Source organism: Sphaerodactylus townsendi, linkage group LG07, assembly GCF_021028975.2.
Source record: "Sphaerodactylus townsendi isolate TG3544 linkage group LG07, MPM_Stown_v2.3, whole genome shotgun sequence".
NCBI lineage: Eukaryota > Metazoa > Chordata > Lepidosauria > Squamata > Sphaerodactylidae > Sphaerodactylus > Sphaerodactylus townsendi.
In genome coordinates, this window is record NC_059431.1 from 77,012,859 (window position 1) to 77,026,892 (window position 14,034).

Below are 14,034 nucleotides of genomic sequence, written 5' to 3' on the forward strand. Positions count from 1 at the left end.
TCATGGACAACGTATTCACAGAGCCCCTTAGTGGATGGAGATAAAGAATTGGGTTGTGATCATGTCCCACTATGGCTGGCTCCAGCAGCTGGAGCAGTTCTTTAGATAGAGCAAGATTGCAAGAAAGCCTCAAAGTGCTTGCTTTCCAAGGAAGAAATGCAAAGAACATCTCAACCCTTATGGCAATTATGAGCAAACAATGAAGCATCTCATGGACTGCCGGGGAGAAGCAGGAAAGGTCCAGCTTAACTATCTTTCATGTGTTTCCCTGGAACCCACAAGACTACTACTCTTCCTAGCCCTTCCTGGTCTGTACCAGCAGACATCCCTCCATGGGCTTTAATGAGTGTCCCTCATATACTAAAATATTTCAGAGGCCAGGATCTAGCTAGCCACCTGTGCTTCCCACATGTAAATGCTGAATCATACTGACACACAAGAGCAGTTTGGTAAATTTGGTTTTGACTTACATAGTATATGAATATCTGCCATGTTGCCCCCTTCTGGGGATAAAGTATCAAGTCTACCCCATATCCTCTTTCATTTTCTCTAGATATTAATGTCAGAACCTGGGAAGCTGCTACAGAAGGTGAAAGTGTGGCTTCAAGAGTACTGGAACGTTACTGATCTCATTGCCATTCTCCTGTTCTCTGTGGGTATGATACTTCGCCTCCAGGATCTGCCACTCAGGAGTGATGGCCGTGTGATATACTGTGTCAACATCATTTACTGGTATATCCGATTGCTAGACATCTTCGGGGTGAACAAGTATTTGGGGCCATATGTAATGATGATTGGGAAAATGGTAAGAAAAGTGTCCCATCCTTCCTGTTTGTATTGCATGTTGAAGCTGAAGCAATAGGTGTTGCTAAATTCATGAAACCTCAGAGTTTAACACTAAACCTGCCTCTAGACAATACAGAATTCTTACAATTAGCCACCAGACGTCATGAGTGTTTTATAAGTTCCTCCACACCATCTGTCTTTACTTTCTTTTAGCAAGATGGAGAGGGTGCCTTAGACATCTTTAGAGAGATGTTTTCAATCTTTTGCACTGCTCCCCTGCCATGTTTTTGGTATTTAGATAAATATCCTATTCCTCCAACTGCAGTATAAAGTCTATAGACTACATGTGTTGATGTTCTTTGTTACACTCTATCCCATCTTTTCTCCTAAAAGCCTGGACAGTTTTTGAATATATTTTTTAGAAATATTAAAGCCTAATAAAAGCTTAAAGAAAAGGACACCCAGAGAAGTGATTTCTAACATTCTGCTGATTTGTTTCTTGATACCCACTTGCTTTACCCCCAAAACAACTCTTCCTTAAAGCAGAGTGCAAGTTTTGACTTTCCTCCACTTTATTGTAGTAAGAGTTCCTTCAAAAGAGCCCAGAAGGCATCGACTTTGTGTCTGCACTCTACAGGGAGAGCACCCATTTTCAAACATCATAGAAGGATACTCGGCTAACATTGTTGAAGCTTGTGATATTTTCTGATTGGTCTAAGCCCACAGATTGTTATTGGTACCCCACACATTTGGCAGTCATTTTGTTGTAGTACTGGCTACCTATTCTCAAAATTCCAAAACTGCTCACAGATTCAACAAAATGCTTGACTCTTGACTTAGGGGAATGAGAATAGTTTGAAGATGATTGGAGCAGTCCTTACGAGATTATTCCCCTGATTGACAATATGGATTTTATACTTAATTTGAGTCCAATAGCACCTTAGACAGCAATAAGAGTTTCAGGGAATAGTTTTTGAGAGGCAAAACTCCCTTCATTGGACACAGTAGAATAAATTGTTTCTGATTGTCTACTGTGTCTGACAAAGAAAGCTATGACTCTTGAAAGTTTATACCCAGAAATTCTTGTTGGTCTTTCAGGTGCTATTTGACTCAAATGTAACTGTTTTGCTGAAGATCAACATGGCTTCCCCCTATAACTATACTGTAGCTTACTACTCATCCTAAACTTTGGGATGGGGTGAGATTAATAACAATTTAGTCCAACGCAAGCAGAGTTTCACCCTGTGAAATCAGTGGACTTAGAAAGGTGTAGCTCTGCATAGGATTGCATTGTAAATGAAGCAATCCTACATCTGTTCTCCATTGATAGATAAGGGGCGCTTTGCATAAGAACATAAGTTTGTGTGTGAGCATACTCTGTGAATAGACCATTGTATCTGAGTCTTCAAATTGTTTTGGAGAAATATTGCTGAATTCCCATCAAAATCAAAACTGTTTCAAAATAATAAGCAATACATTGCAACTTGTATGGGCACTTCTTAATGTCCCAACCCTGATAATTCAACAACTTAACTTACAAAGCTACTTTATAATGGATCAATCCACTGGTTCATCTAATTTTATATTGTCTTCTGTGGCCCATTAGGACTCTTAGCTGCATAGTGTGGCTGTAGTGTATTCTCCTTGCATTTCTCTGTTTACATGCAAGGAGGCATTCACTGCCTGCCCCGCAGCTGCTTGCTGATGTCTTAACAGGCCTCTGCTTTTCCTGGTTCTCTTTACTCCACTCATCAAAGGCACAGATCTCATCATACCTGGTAGTTGTAAGATAAGGGCTTTGTAAAGCCTTTTAAATTGCAGTTATACAGATATGCCTGTAATGCAGTTATATTGATATTGTAGCCACATTCCAAAAATAACCCCCCCCCCCCAGGAAAGAGGCAAAACAATTCCCTGAACCAACCCTGCACACACACACACACACACACACACACACACACACACACACAGAGAGAGAGAGAGAGAGAGAGAGAGAGAGAGACTTACTTTCTGGTTTACAAATGCAATTAAAGACAGAGATTCTGTAGTGCTTCTCTGCTGATATTGATATATCAATATAATAAATAACAAAAATTGAAATAATAATCTGAAAAGGGGGAAGGTGAGAGGTATGCACTGGAGTGGGAGGGAGTGCGAGGGGCTGGTGGTGGGTGGAGGGAAGGTATCTGTGGCAAAACTGTGCTCCCTGGCAAATCTTCCCTGCTCTGTCAGGGAAGAACATTAAAATCATACTTAAAGTGGTGTCGCTTGGTGCAGGGAAAAGGGAAATTGAAAGTGAGGTTCGGGGAAATACATCCATACAAGAAATCTTACTGTGGCTGACATTTGCCCCTGCTGCGCAGCAGAAACCTGGTGCATAATGGGCCTCTGACTGGTTTTTGGAGTGGCAGCCACATTCTGATGTCTTGAACAAAGAAAGATCTTTCTGCACATCTGCCATCAGAGATCCTTTAACTGGGGAGTAAACTAGATATGTTTTGTGTGCAAAGAATGTGATCTACACCAGAAACTCAGTCTCTCTCCAGCTGATAACTCAAAGATGAATATATGAATTGTTTCCATTAAAATACACATACACTGTGGTGGTTGTTGAAATATGAACAAAAATATGTGGTAGTCATAAGATGGCCTATTCATATAAGCCATCATTTGAGTCTTCATCCATGAACTAGCCTTGTAGATTTTTATGGGAAAGGACCATGCTGTTCTTTTCTTTGGATATAAGATTAAGAGGTAATGTCACACTAACCTCAGTAGGAGGATGGAAACAAAAATTGGTTGATTCCTTTGGCTAGATGTCTCTGCACACAACACAGGTTAGGAGAGGTCAAACCAGTAGATGTCCTGTTGTTGTGTCCAAAAAAAAAATTAGCATTTGAATTTGAAAAAAAAGTGGGGGCATTAACTGTCCATAAGCATTCCTCAGAAGAAATATTTGGGGCAGCTTGCAACTTCCATTGCTCTCTTTCAGCTATATGAAATGTTAATTGTGAGCTAAAGAACATATGTTAATCTTGGTAGAATTCAACAAAATAGTCACTTCTATTGAATCAGAGAGGAACGAGAACTGTTAGCAATGTAAATAAAGTGTGTTCATACCAAAGGGATTGCAATAATAAAAAACCTCACGACAGTCATACAACAAGTCATCAGAAGAGCTATTAGGATCATGGGAAGGGCAGCAGAAATCCAGAACAGTCCCAAGTATACCATAGGTGTTTGAAAGAAAATCGTCACAGTGAGCCAAGTCAGTTGCTTACATTACTGCAGCAATAGCAGCAGGTCACTAAGATCAGGCTGTTTGGATAAACTTCACAGGACAAAGGAGCGAAAATATTTCTCTTTTTTTTCCATTTCAGATGATAGACATGATGTATTTTGTCATTATTATGCTGGTGGTTCTGATGAGCTTTGGTGTTGCGAGGCAGGCAATTCTTTTTCCCAATGAAGAGCCTTCATGGAAACTGGCAAAGAACATTTTTTACATGCCATACTGGATGATCTATGGGGAAGTGTTTGCAGACCAGATAGACCGTAAGCAAGTTTATGATTCTCATACTCCAAAGTCAGGTATCAATCTTTGATTAGGTGATGTCTTAAAAGATCATTTAAAACATTCTCAATAAATGGCTCAGGATAGAGGACTCAAATAACACAGGAAAGTATAATGTTAAAAAAATCTGCTCATGCCGTTAAATTGTCAATTTTGGAAAGTACCATTAACATTTGCAAATAAACATAGCCATAACTCTACTAAGCTATTTTCTTTACTTTTTAGCATGGATAAATCACATTGAAAGCAATCAATTTATTATTTTAATTATGGGAGAATGTCTGTAGTATTCATGGTATGTTAAATGGTACATGGAAGACATGAAGTATATCTACAGAACAAACTCATATCATTTATAACCAGTTTAACTATTACGTTATCCCTAATGAATTCTGGGAATTGCAGTTAGATAAGGGTCCTAAGCATGTGTAGAGATGTGTAGCGCCCTTCACAGAACTGCATATTTTCCCATCTATCAGTTTGATTTTGAAACACACACATCAAACATAGTTTGCTATTAAGCATTCAGCACTGAAAGTTACTGGACCAGGTTTTGGGCAGGTGCCATTGCTTCAGTCAGCAGCATTCACAGATACGCACCTCCTTCCCAGGAACCTTTTCCTACTACAAGCATGTCCTGCAACAAGCAATATTATTTTGCCCAAGATTATGATTGATTTTGTCCAACCATTAAGCAGGAAAAGTGGGTCACAGTGTATTTGAATTTAAAACCTATTTCCATATATGTTTTCCTGAGAATTCATTTGCCTGGCCATCTGCAAATGCCAGTGTTCTATTTTAATGAATCCTCCTGGTGCCACCTGGTGCAAGATGCCAGTGCAGATCAATGGTAACATGAAATGATGCAGCCATAGAAACATAATGAACAATGAGAGCAGGACACAGACAGGCATGCAGATGAAAATTGGTTAGCCCACCTTTCTGTATAAATGTCCATGGGTGGCAGTTCAAAGTGTGAGTTTGCTTCAATGGTAGTTAGAAGCTCCTCTGTCTGTGTTCATAGGCCCTTTATAAAGCATCCTTACAAGCCTGTACTTCTTAATAATGTTCATTTTCATGCAAATGGAAGAAGAGACATTTTGGGTTTTCCAACTGTCCAGTCTGAATAAACTAAATTCATGTATATTGGCAGTCACCTTAACTGCCCCCCCTTCACAAGATTTCCATAAGAATGGAAAATGTGTTAGAACACTCGTTATGCATGCTTTTTCTTCCTAAAATTTATAACAATACATACTATTTTCATAAAAGAATTTCTTTTTTCAAAAAAAGCCATCCTTCCTTTCCCTCCACCCTCAACTGCAGCATGGTATGCAAGCAAACAGAAAAAAACTTTGATTTTTTTTCTTTCTGAGTTTACTTTTCTGCTTTGTTCCATCTTGTTCTTTTCTATATTGAAGAAGTTTTCCTTCTCTGAATATAGCAATGATGCATTCTTAACCAGTTTCACTCTTCTAAGACCATTGAACCCACAGGCTTAAAAGATGTAACCATTTAGCATTGCACTGTAAATCTATAGTACCTGGAAGAAAAAAGGGGAGGGGAGTCACAAAGTCTGTTGTTTCCTTTCACAAAGGCAGTTCCTCTACAAGTGGCCATTTATTGATGTTGTAGTAAGAAACTGACATAGTGCAATGCATGCCGCAACTATGTGGCTGGGGGAGTGGAGGTGTCTTTCTTTTAGTGGTGTGCTGATTCTAGTTTAGAACTATGTAAATGGAGAAAGGAAAGATATGTGTCTCAACATGAGCAGAGTGTGGTTATAGATGTCTTTTGACAGGCTGACAGATGCTGAGGTCACGCACAGAGATTCAGCATAAGTTTGTGAAATAATTGTTGTTCCCAATGCTTGATCTGTGCATGGTAATGCAAAAAAAAAAAACTTGATCGCAGCATCAGGTAATTTATTTTTATTTTTATTTATGTATGTATTGGGCTTGATAGACCGCCCAACCCCTGAAGGGCTCTAAAATACATTATAGCAGCAATTTCAAAAATTTTACAAATAAAATGCATGCACAGATGCATGCACAGATGGGGCCCAACCCAAAGGCCAGGGGGGCCAGCATTGCCCAAAAATAGGTGGGATCAGCAATCAGGCAATGCTGAAGATGGCAAAACTGTCGTGGGGGCTCCAGGGGGGCAGGCAGTCTGCGGCTGGCATCCCCAAAGGCCCAGTGGAATAACTCGGTCTTACAGGCCCTGCGGAATTCGCCAAGGTCCCGCAGAGCCTGGACAGCAGATGGTAAAGCATTCCACCAGGACGGGGCCAGGGCTGTAAAGGCCCTGGCCCGGGTAGAGGCCAGCCGCATCGACGAGGGGCAAGGGACTACCAGCAAATTGGCCTCCACCAAACGCAGAGGCCTATTCGGGACATATGGGGTTAGACGGTCTCGCAGGTATGAAGGCCCCAAGCCACTAAGGGCCTTAAAGGTTAACACCAACACCTTGAAGACGATCCGGAGTTCCACTGGGAGCCAGTGCAGATGGTACAGCACAGGGGTAATATGATATCTAAAGGAACCACCTGTCAAAAGCCGAGCCGCTGCATTCTGGACCAGCTTCAATTTCGGGATCAGTTGCAAGGGAAGGCCCACCTAGAGCGAGTTGCAGTAGTCCAGCCTGGAGATGACCGTGGCATGGATCACTGTGGCCAGGTCGACCTGGGAGTTATAGGGGGCCAGCCGCTGCGCTTGGCGAAGATGGAAAAAAGCCGTTCAGGTAACACAAGCCACCTGTCTCTCCATAGATAATGAAGAATCCAGGTGGATCCTGAGGCTACAAGCCAAAGAGGTCGGGGCCAATGAGACCCCTTCCAGCACTGGTGGCTGGAAATCCACAATCTCCCCCCCCCCCCCCCACGACCCAGCCAAAGGACCTCCGCCTTCGATGGATTAAGTTTTAACCTGCTCTGCTTCAACCAACCAGCAACCGCCTCCAAACAATGCTGTAGAGCCGCAGGGGCGGAGGCCGTACCCCCCGCCCTCAATCAACAGAATGAGCTGGGTGTCATCAGCATATTGGTGACAGACCAGCCCAAAGCTCCGCACCAGCTGAGCAAGGGGTCGCATGTAGATATTAAATAAGATAAGATAAGATAGATCCTCTCCAGCCAGCCAGGATATGAGAGAACTTGGGCCACTCTTCCTTTGGAGGGCTTACTCCAGTGGTGGGATTCAGCAGGTTCGCACCACTTCAGCAGAAACGGTTGTTAAAATGGTGCTAGTGAACTACCAGTTGTTAAATTATTTGAATCCCGCCACCAGAACCGGTTGTTAAATTATTTGAATCCCACCACTGGTTACTCAGATGCTCATTTATCAGGGCTTATTGAGTTCTTATACCCCTTTAAACTTCACAGTTCAAAGGAGAACAGTGTGGTCTACTTTTGCATTGTGTAAATGTGTCCTCTCCTTTTAATAGATGCAGTTTACTAAGATTTGGGGATAACTGCCTGCTCGTAATGCTTTGTGTTAATGGGCTAGGTTTCTATACAAAAGTTCAAAATTAAGGATGAAGGAGAAATGTTGTCTAACCACATGCAGATGACGATTTGATATAACAAGATACATTCTCAAATTTAAAGTTAACTTCATGTCTGAATTTGCCCTGGCAGAGGAGAAGCCTCGGCTGGAATAGTGTGTTTTTCAAGGAAATTCTCTTTAGTTCCTTCACTCTCTGAAACGGAAGTTATCCTGGGTCCTCAAGTCTTGCACTATTCAGTGTAAACAATATCTGATTTCTCACACCTAACATGGTAATAAATTGCTTCAAATATGATAACCTGTAGCATAGGATAAGCAAAAAAAAATCAGTTCGGTTAAAATGTATGTTACTGGACATTAACTTTTGACACTGTTTATTTTTTCCACTGTTTTAAAAAATACATCTATATGCTCTCCACACTGGTCTAAGCTAAATCAGCCACAATGGAGAAGTTTTGAGTGTTTGTACTTTCTCAAATGTCAGCTAGCCAACTCTAGCAGCTCGACATTCTGTATTAACTGCAATTCAATCTCAACAGTATTTGTGCATCCAGTTTTCTTTTGCTGTCTTGAATTTTCCCCCATTTGTTGTTGGCCATGAATTCTGAGTCCTATCTGATAGCTACAACCTTCACAGTATACACTGAATTAAATTTTAGATAATATTTTCTTGAATTTGAGAAACATACAAATACAACTCTAAAATAGCTTTGGCTTTTTGCATCTGTTTAATAAGCATGACAAAAGGCTGACTAAGTTAACCATCTATCTCACCAACTGGCAGCCTCTCCATTCCACATCTAGTGGTTTTCAGTCTCATGCATGTTCTCTGTAATTTTGCTGGTAAACAAATACCTGGATTATTTTTCATGGAGAAAAAAACTGAATGTGCATGGATATTTTAAAAACCTTACAATAGAAATTAAATGTATAGAGAGAGGGGAAGTTCTTGAATTAAGAGTAAATCATGATTTAATATTTGCAGCGTTCATACATGTCTGTATATGGATTCAGAAATACCAGGTTTATATGCTACAGGTATACTTGGAACCCTGTTCCTCCATGTTTGACCCAGGGGTATACTTGAGGGCCACTTCATTTTTCTGACTAGGCTGCAAAGCCTCTATGCTTCCCCCTCCCATTACTGCTGCTTCAGTACCTGTCATACATGCACTTAAATAAGTACCACTGCATACTGTAGAAGAAGACAAGATGTGCAAGAAATTAAAATCAGCTTGCATTTGTTTCAACATTACCCCAGCTGGGCATTTGCAATGTAATGCTGCAGTTTCCTCCTTGGCTTTCTTCCTTCACCTGGTGTTCCTTCAGCCCTGAACCCCTACTTATTGGCATTATTGTGATATTTTCCTTTAGTTCATGAAGGAGTAGAAGAAAGTATCCTAGAATCATGGTGTTACTTAAAATGCAGAAATCTAATTTATTTTTTAAAATGCAGAAATCTTTTCAATTTTGACAGGAAATGTTTTTCTCTAGCAAATGCTTGTGCTTCCAAAGGATAGAACACATACTTCTTAGTTATATTAGCTTCCCTTTTTCCTCAGTACACATTCCAGAGCAGTGATGTAGATCTGTACTTTAAAAAAAACCACATGCAAGGGACATTAGAGAATGAACAATTCCTGTACTCTTGTAATTATACTGGAAAGAGGGCCTGCATACAGTTGCAAACTCCAGACTGACAAATTGCCGTAGAATTAGGAGTGATGCTTGGGGAGGACAGAATTTGGGTAGGGGGCTCAGCAGGGATGTGATGCCATAGAGTCTGTCCTTTGAAGCTGCCATTTCCCTCAGAGAAATTGATCTATGTAGTCTGGAGATCAGTTGTAATTCCAGGAGAACTCTGCCTGGAGGCTGGCAACTTTAGGCCTGAATGTAAATCTTGTCAAAAGCCTAGGCTCAGTGAACGCTGTAGGCCTGAATCTGGTATAAATGTAGGTTACTGCCACAGGCTCTCATTCGTTGACTAGGGTAGAGGAAGAAACTTAGACAGGAAGCTACAAAAAGAGCACAGGAGAGAAGGGGAGAAATGAGTGTGATGCAATATGCAAATGATGAGAAACGGGATGCAGGAATCTTCATTTCTGTAATTTCTGAAATTATATAAATGTGTATAGAACAGCACAGAAGCAAAGTTTTTGTGTGTTTTCTCTCTCATCTTTTTTTAGTAGCTGTTTATCCCATTAGCACTGTTTCTCTGGATTACAAAACAACCCAAAGCATGGGATTAACTTTCACATAAAATATGCTGAAATGCAAGCTGCATATCACTTTGCCCTGGAAATCCATACTGGTGAACTTTTGCAAATTTACATGGATAAAATTCTATTATGGTTTGGAAAGGGGAAGTTGTCATAGCTGCACTCAAACTAATGTTTTCCATGAGCCCAAGGAGTTCTCCCCATGGAAAGCAATCCCCCACCCCCTTGCTTTTCCAGGACATTCTTGGGGATTTGAGGATGGAGTTTGGGGAAGGGAGAGTTTGGGGAAGGGAGGAAGCTCAGCATTGATGTGAGTCCACCCTTGAAAGGTACCATTTTCTCCAGAAGAATTGATTTCTGTTATCTGGAGATCAGTTGTTGCGTGCGGATGTGTGTAAACTCGTTTCATTAATAAATGAATAAGCACGTGTTTTGTAGGAAATTGAAAATTCGTTGCACTCCAATTTATTTAACCAATATGAATAACCTTGAAGCTGGACGAGCATCAGACAACATCCTGGCCCCCAGGCAGCCACCGCTGAACCTGGTTATAGGGCAGCCCCCAGCTGACCCCTCAGGCCCTTTGGACAGTAACACTGCCCGGCACATCCCCTAAGGGAACTGGAACAGGAAGTTACTAGGTGCCACATGGACGCAAACCCAATTTGTGACACCCCTTCTGTCGGGTAGCGAGCTCACGGTGTGGCCCCAAGGCTTGCCTATCGAACTCTATCACCACCTTGGACCTCATATGGAGGCCCCCGATGTGGGAAGGTCCGGCATGCAAGCTACTGCCTTCCCAAATAGGATGTGCTCTGATGCCCAAGCCGCCCAGTGAACTGCGACAAAAGTATACATGAAGTAACATAACTTTAAACCATTCTACAAGGGAGAGGAGGGAGGGCTTTGTGACTCTCCGGCCTTGAAAGAGGCCGTTCCCGGCCGGCTCAGCCCTTTTAAAGGGTTGTCTGGCCCGTCACATGGCGGTTCCACGCCATGTGACTTTGCTGATGCCTGGGACGCGTTTTATTTTTTGAGGACTCCAGCCCACACCCGGAGGCTGGTGACCCTGCTTTTTCACACACATCCAAACCATTCATGAACAAATTAACCAGCACCAATACTGATCATTGATCAATGTGGACTGAACTACAGTAACGTACTCTTCTGTAATTTGTGAAAACAATTAAAATGTTCTTAAAACTGCATGGTGTAGTGGTTAGAATGTCAGACTGACATCTGGGACGCATAGTTTCAAATGCTTTCTCTGCCATGGTAGCTTGCTGGGTAACCTTGAACCATTCAGTCTAATCTATCTCACAGGTTTGTTGTGAGGATAAAATGAAGGAGGGAACAACCATGTTGTAAGTCACTTTAGGTTTCTGTTGGCAAGGGTAGGCCAGGAAGCCAAAATGGCCTGGGGAAGGGCCCTGATTTCCCTCTGATTGAGGCCTGGCTGGGCAAGTCACGCATAGCTTCTGACCTGGCTGTGGGTTTTTTATTTACCTACCCAGAGTGAAAACGTTCCAGCCCCGATTTTATACCACTGAAGAATGTACTGATTCTCTAGTGGAGGCATCCTAGAGCACCATCTGTAAGTGATGTCATATCATCTCCAAATTCTGTCTTCCCCAACCACTGACCCCCAAATCTACTGGCTTGACTTAGGCAGTGTTAGGAACCCTACTTGACTGCGACATTGTCTGACAAGTCACTTGCCCAGCCTAGGATACCCAGGTGCTGCTTGTGAGCCAGCTACCAACCCCCAGAACATTCCCTGGTGGCAATACTTGCTAATCCACCTCTTCCTTTTGGGGAGAAAAATGAGATTATCTGGATAAAGATGATTCTCAGAAGAGACAATAATCAGAAAAAGCAGGTTTGCAATTATATTAGGCAGAGAATAAATTTGAATGTCCATGGAATGGCAGTGGCAATAATGAAGAAAGCTGCTTTCTTTGCTTCCATTGCCTAGCACTTTGTTCTATGCAATTATTTCAGTTTGTATGTAGCCCAGGCAGGATTTGGTTGAATTCAAATTTTTAGGTAGTCATGACTCATGACCCTTTTGTTTAGTTTACTTTTATATGCTGCCTTTTCCCTCGCAGGCTCGGGGCGGCTTCCAGCAGTTTCATAAATACAATAAATGAAATTAAACCATTAAAAACATCATCTAAAAACAGGTGGTAATTAAACCACACAATATAAAACTAACCCATCAGAGGGAAGTAAAGACAGATGAAAGGAAAGGAGACCAAAGTTATAGAAAACCATAGCTGCCTCAGTCATATGCCTGGTGGAACAGCTCGGTTGTACAGGCACTGCAAAACTGCATCAGGTTTTGTTAAACTCTTTGTAGGCAAAATCTCTCTCATCCAACTTGGATTTCAGTGTTCACACAAATCAAGAAGTATAGGTATCAGAAGCACAGTCAAGGTATGTTTAGTTGGAAAGCATTCCATTGGTCCCCCTGATGACTGCTGACAGGATGATGAGAGTTGTGAAGACCATTTCCAGCAAAACTGATCCATGGTGGATTCTGTACAAGACAAATATAATGTCTTCAGGCCACTATAAATAATATTTTGGGAAAGAACTTCACACAGGTCTCTTCCTCAAAATGACTTAAGACTGTTATATTTCTCTTAACCCAGATTTTTCAAAAATTGCTAAACTGGCGATGTTTTTGCTCCTGTGCGAACACAACAGGCAGGAGATGCTTTATTTTTCCTTCCCACTGGCTGATTCCTCCCTTCCCTTCCACCCTTTTACTTTAGTTTCTGCCACCGTCTGCCATTTCAGGAAGATTCTACTCATCTGCTATTCTATGCAGCTCACCCAGCACATTATAGGTACATTCTCTGAGCAACCACCATTTTACAAATCCACCAAGCCCATTTTCTCCCTGTGGCAGTGTGTGTGACTGTCATTTCACTCACAATCTATTGTAACACATTCATTATTGTCTGACGACCTTTGCAAGAAAGTCCCTTTCTCATTTTTTAAAAAATGTTGTGTGTTGAACATGTGAAGCTATGCAAGCGCACTCCATTGCAGCCTAAACTGAGTGTTTGTTAGGTGGATGAGCCAGATTCTCCGATTCATTATCATCACATTTTACTAATGACTATAAGGCCGGGGGGAGGGGGGATAGTTTCCAGTTTGAAATAGTACCAGATACATCCAATAAAACCACAGGCTGCAAAGAACAGCCAGTCTGATTGCAGGAAAATCGGCATGGCTGCGAGGGTTCATTTCTGTAAGCCTTCACAGTTCTGCATGCGTCATAAAAAGAGAGTGAGAGAGAAAGAGAGAGAGAAGCATTTTCGTGCAAAGGCCTGAAAACAACCCAAATTGTTTTCATGGGCTAAAAATCACTTCCTGAATGTGTAAATGGCACAGATGCAAATGGAAAAACAGAAAACAAGTTCATTTATAATGATTGCAACTCTTAAATATGCTGTGCGGAATCTACCCATACCAATGGTGTTTGGTAAAATCATGCATGGAGAACTCAAGGGCATCTATGACTCAGATTGACATTTTTTTTAGTGGAGGATCACTTTCCAAAATCCCTAAAGGAAGTCATTATTAGACCACTGTTGAAGAAGTTCTCTTTGTGAGTGCCTGATTTAGGGAGTTATAGGTCAGTTTCTAGCCTACACTTTGTGAGTAAAGTGGTTGAGTATGCAGTGGCAGATCAGTTCCAAGCATTCCTTGGTAACTCATCACCCCTTGACCCTTTTCCATCTGTCTTTAGCCTGGCTCTGAAATTGAGGCATCATCTATGACTTTGGTGAACTATTTGCATGTACAAGTGAATAAAGGATCACAGGAAAGTGCTCATTTTATTGGATCTATCAGCAGCATTTGACACTGCTGACCATACCATCTTGTTACATCATCTGTATCAGGAAGGTATCAGATGGCTGAAATTGGTTCAATTTTG

At 41.6% G+C, this 14,034-nt stretch overlaps 1 protein-coding gene across 3 annotated transcripts in view; it reads left to right on the forward strand.

Annotated features, from left to right (window-relative positions):
• Positions 1-14,034, forward strand: part of TRPM3 (transient receptor potential cation channel subfamily M member 3) — a 305,116-nt gene that overhangs the window by 262,168 nt on the left and 28,914 nt on the right. For all 3 annotated transcript variants that reach the window (XM_048503482.1, XM_048503483.1, XM_048503484.1), the window contains 2 exons: positions 554-805; positions 4,167-4,341. In XM_048503482.1, the coding sequence (XP_048359439.1) occupies positions 554-805; positions 4,167-4,341 (427 nt within the window). The remainder of the gene's footprint in view (positions 1-553; positions 806-4,166; positions 4,342-14,034) is intronic.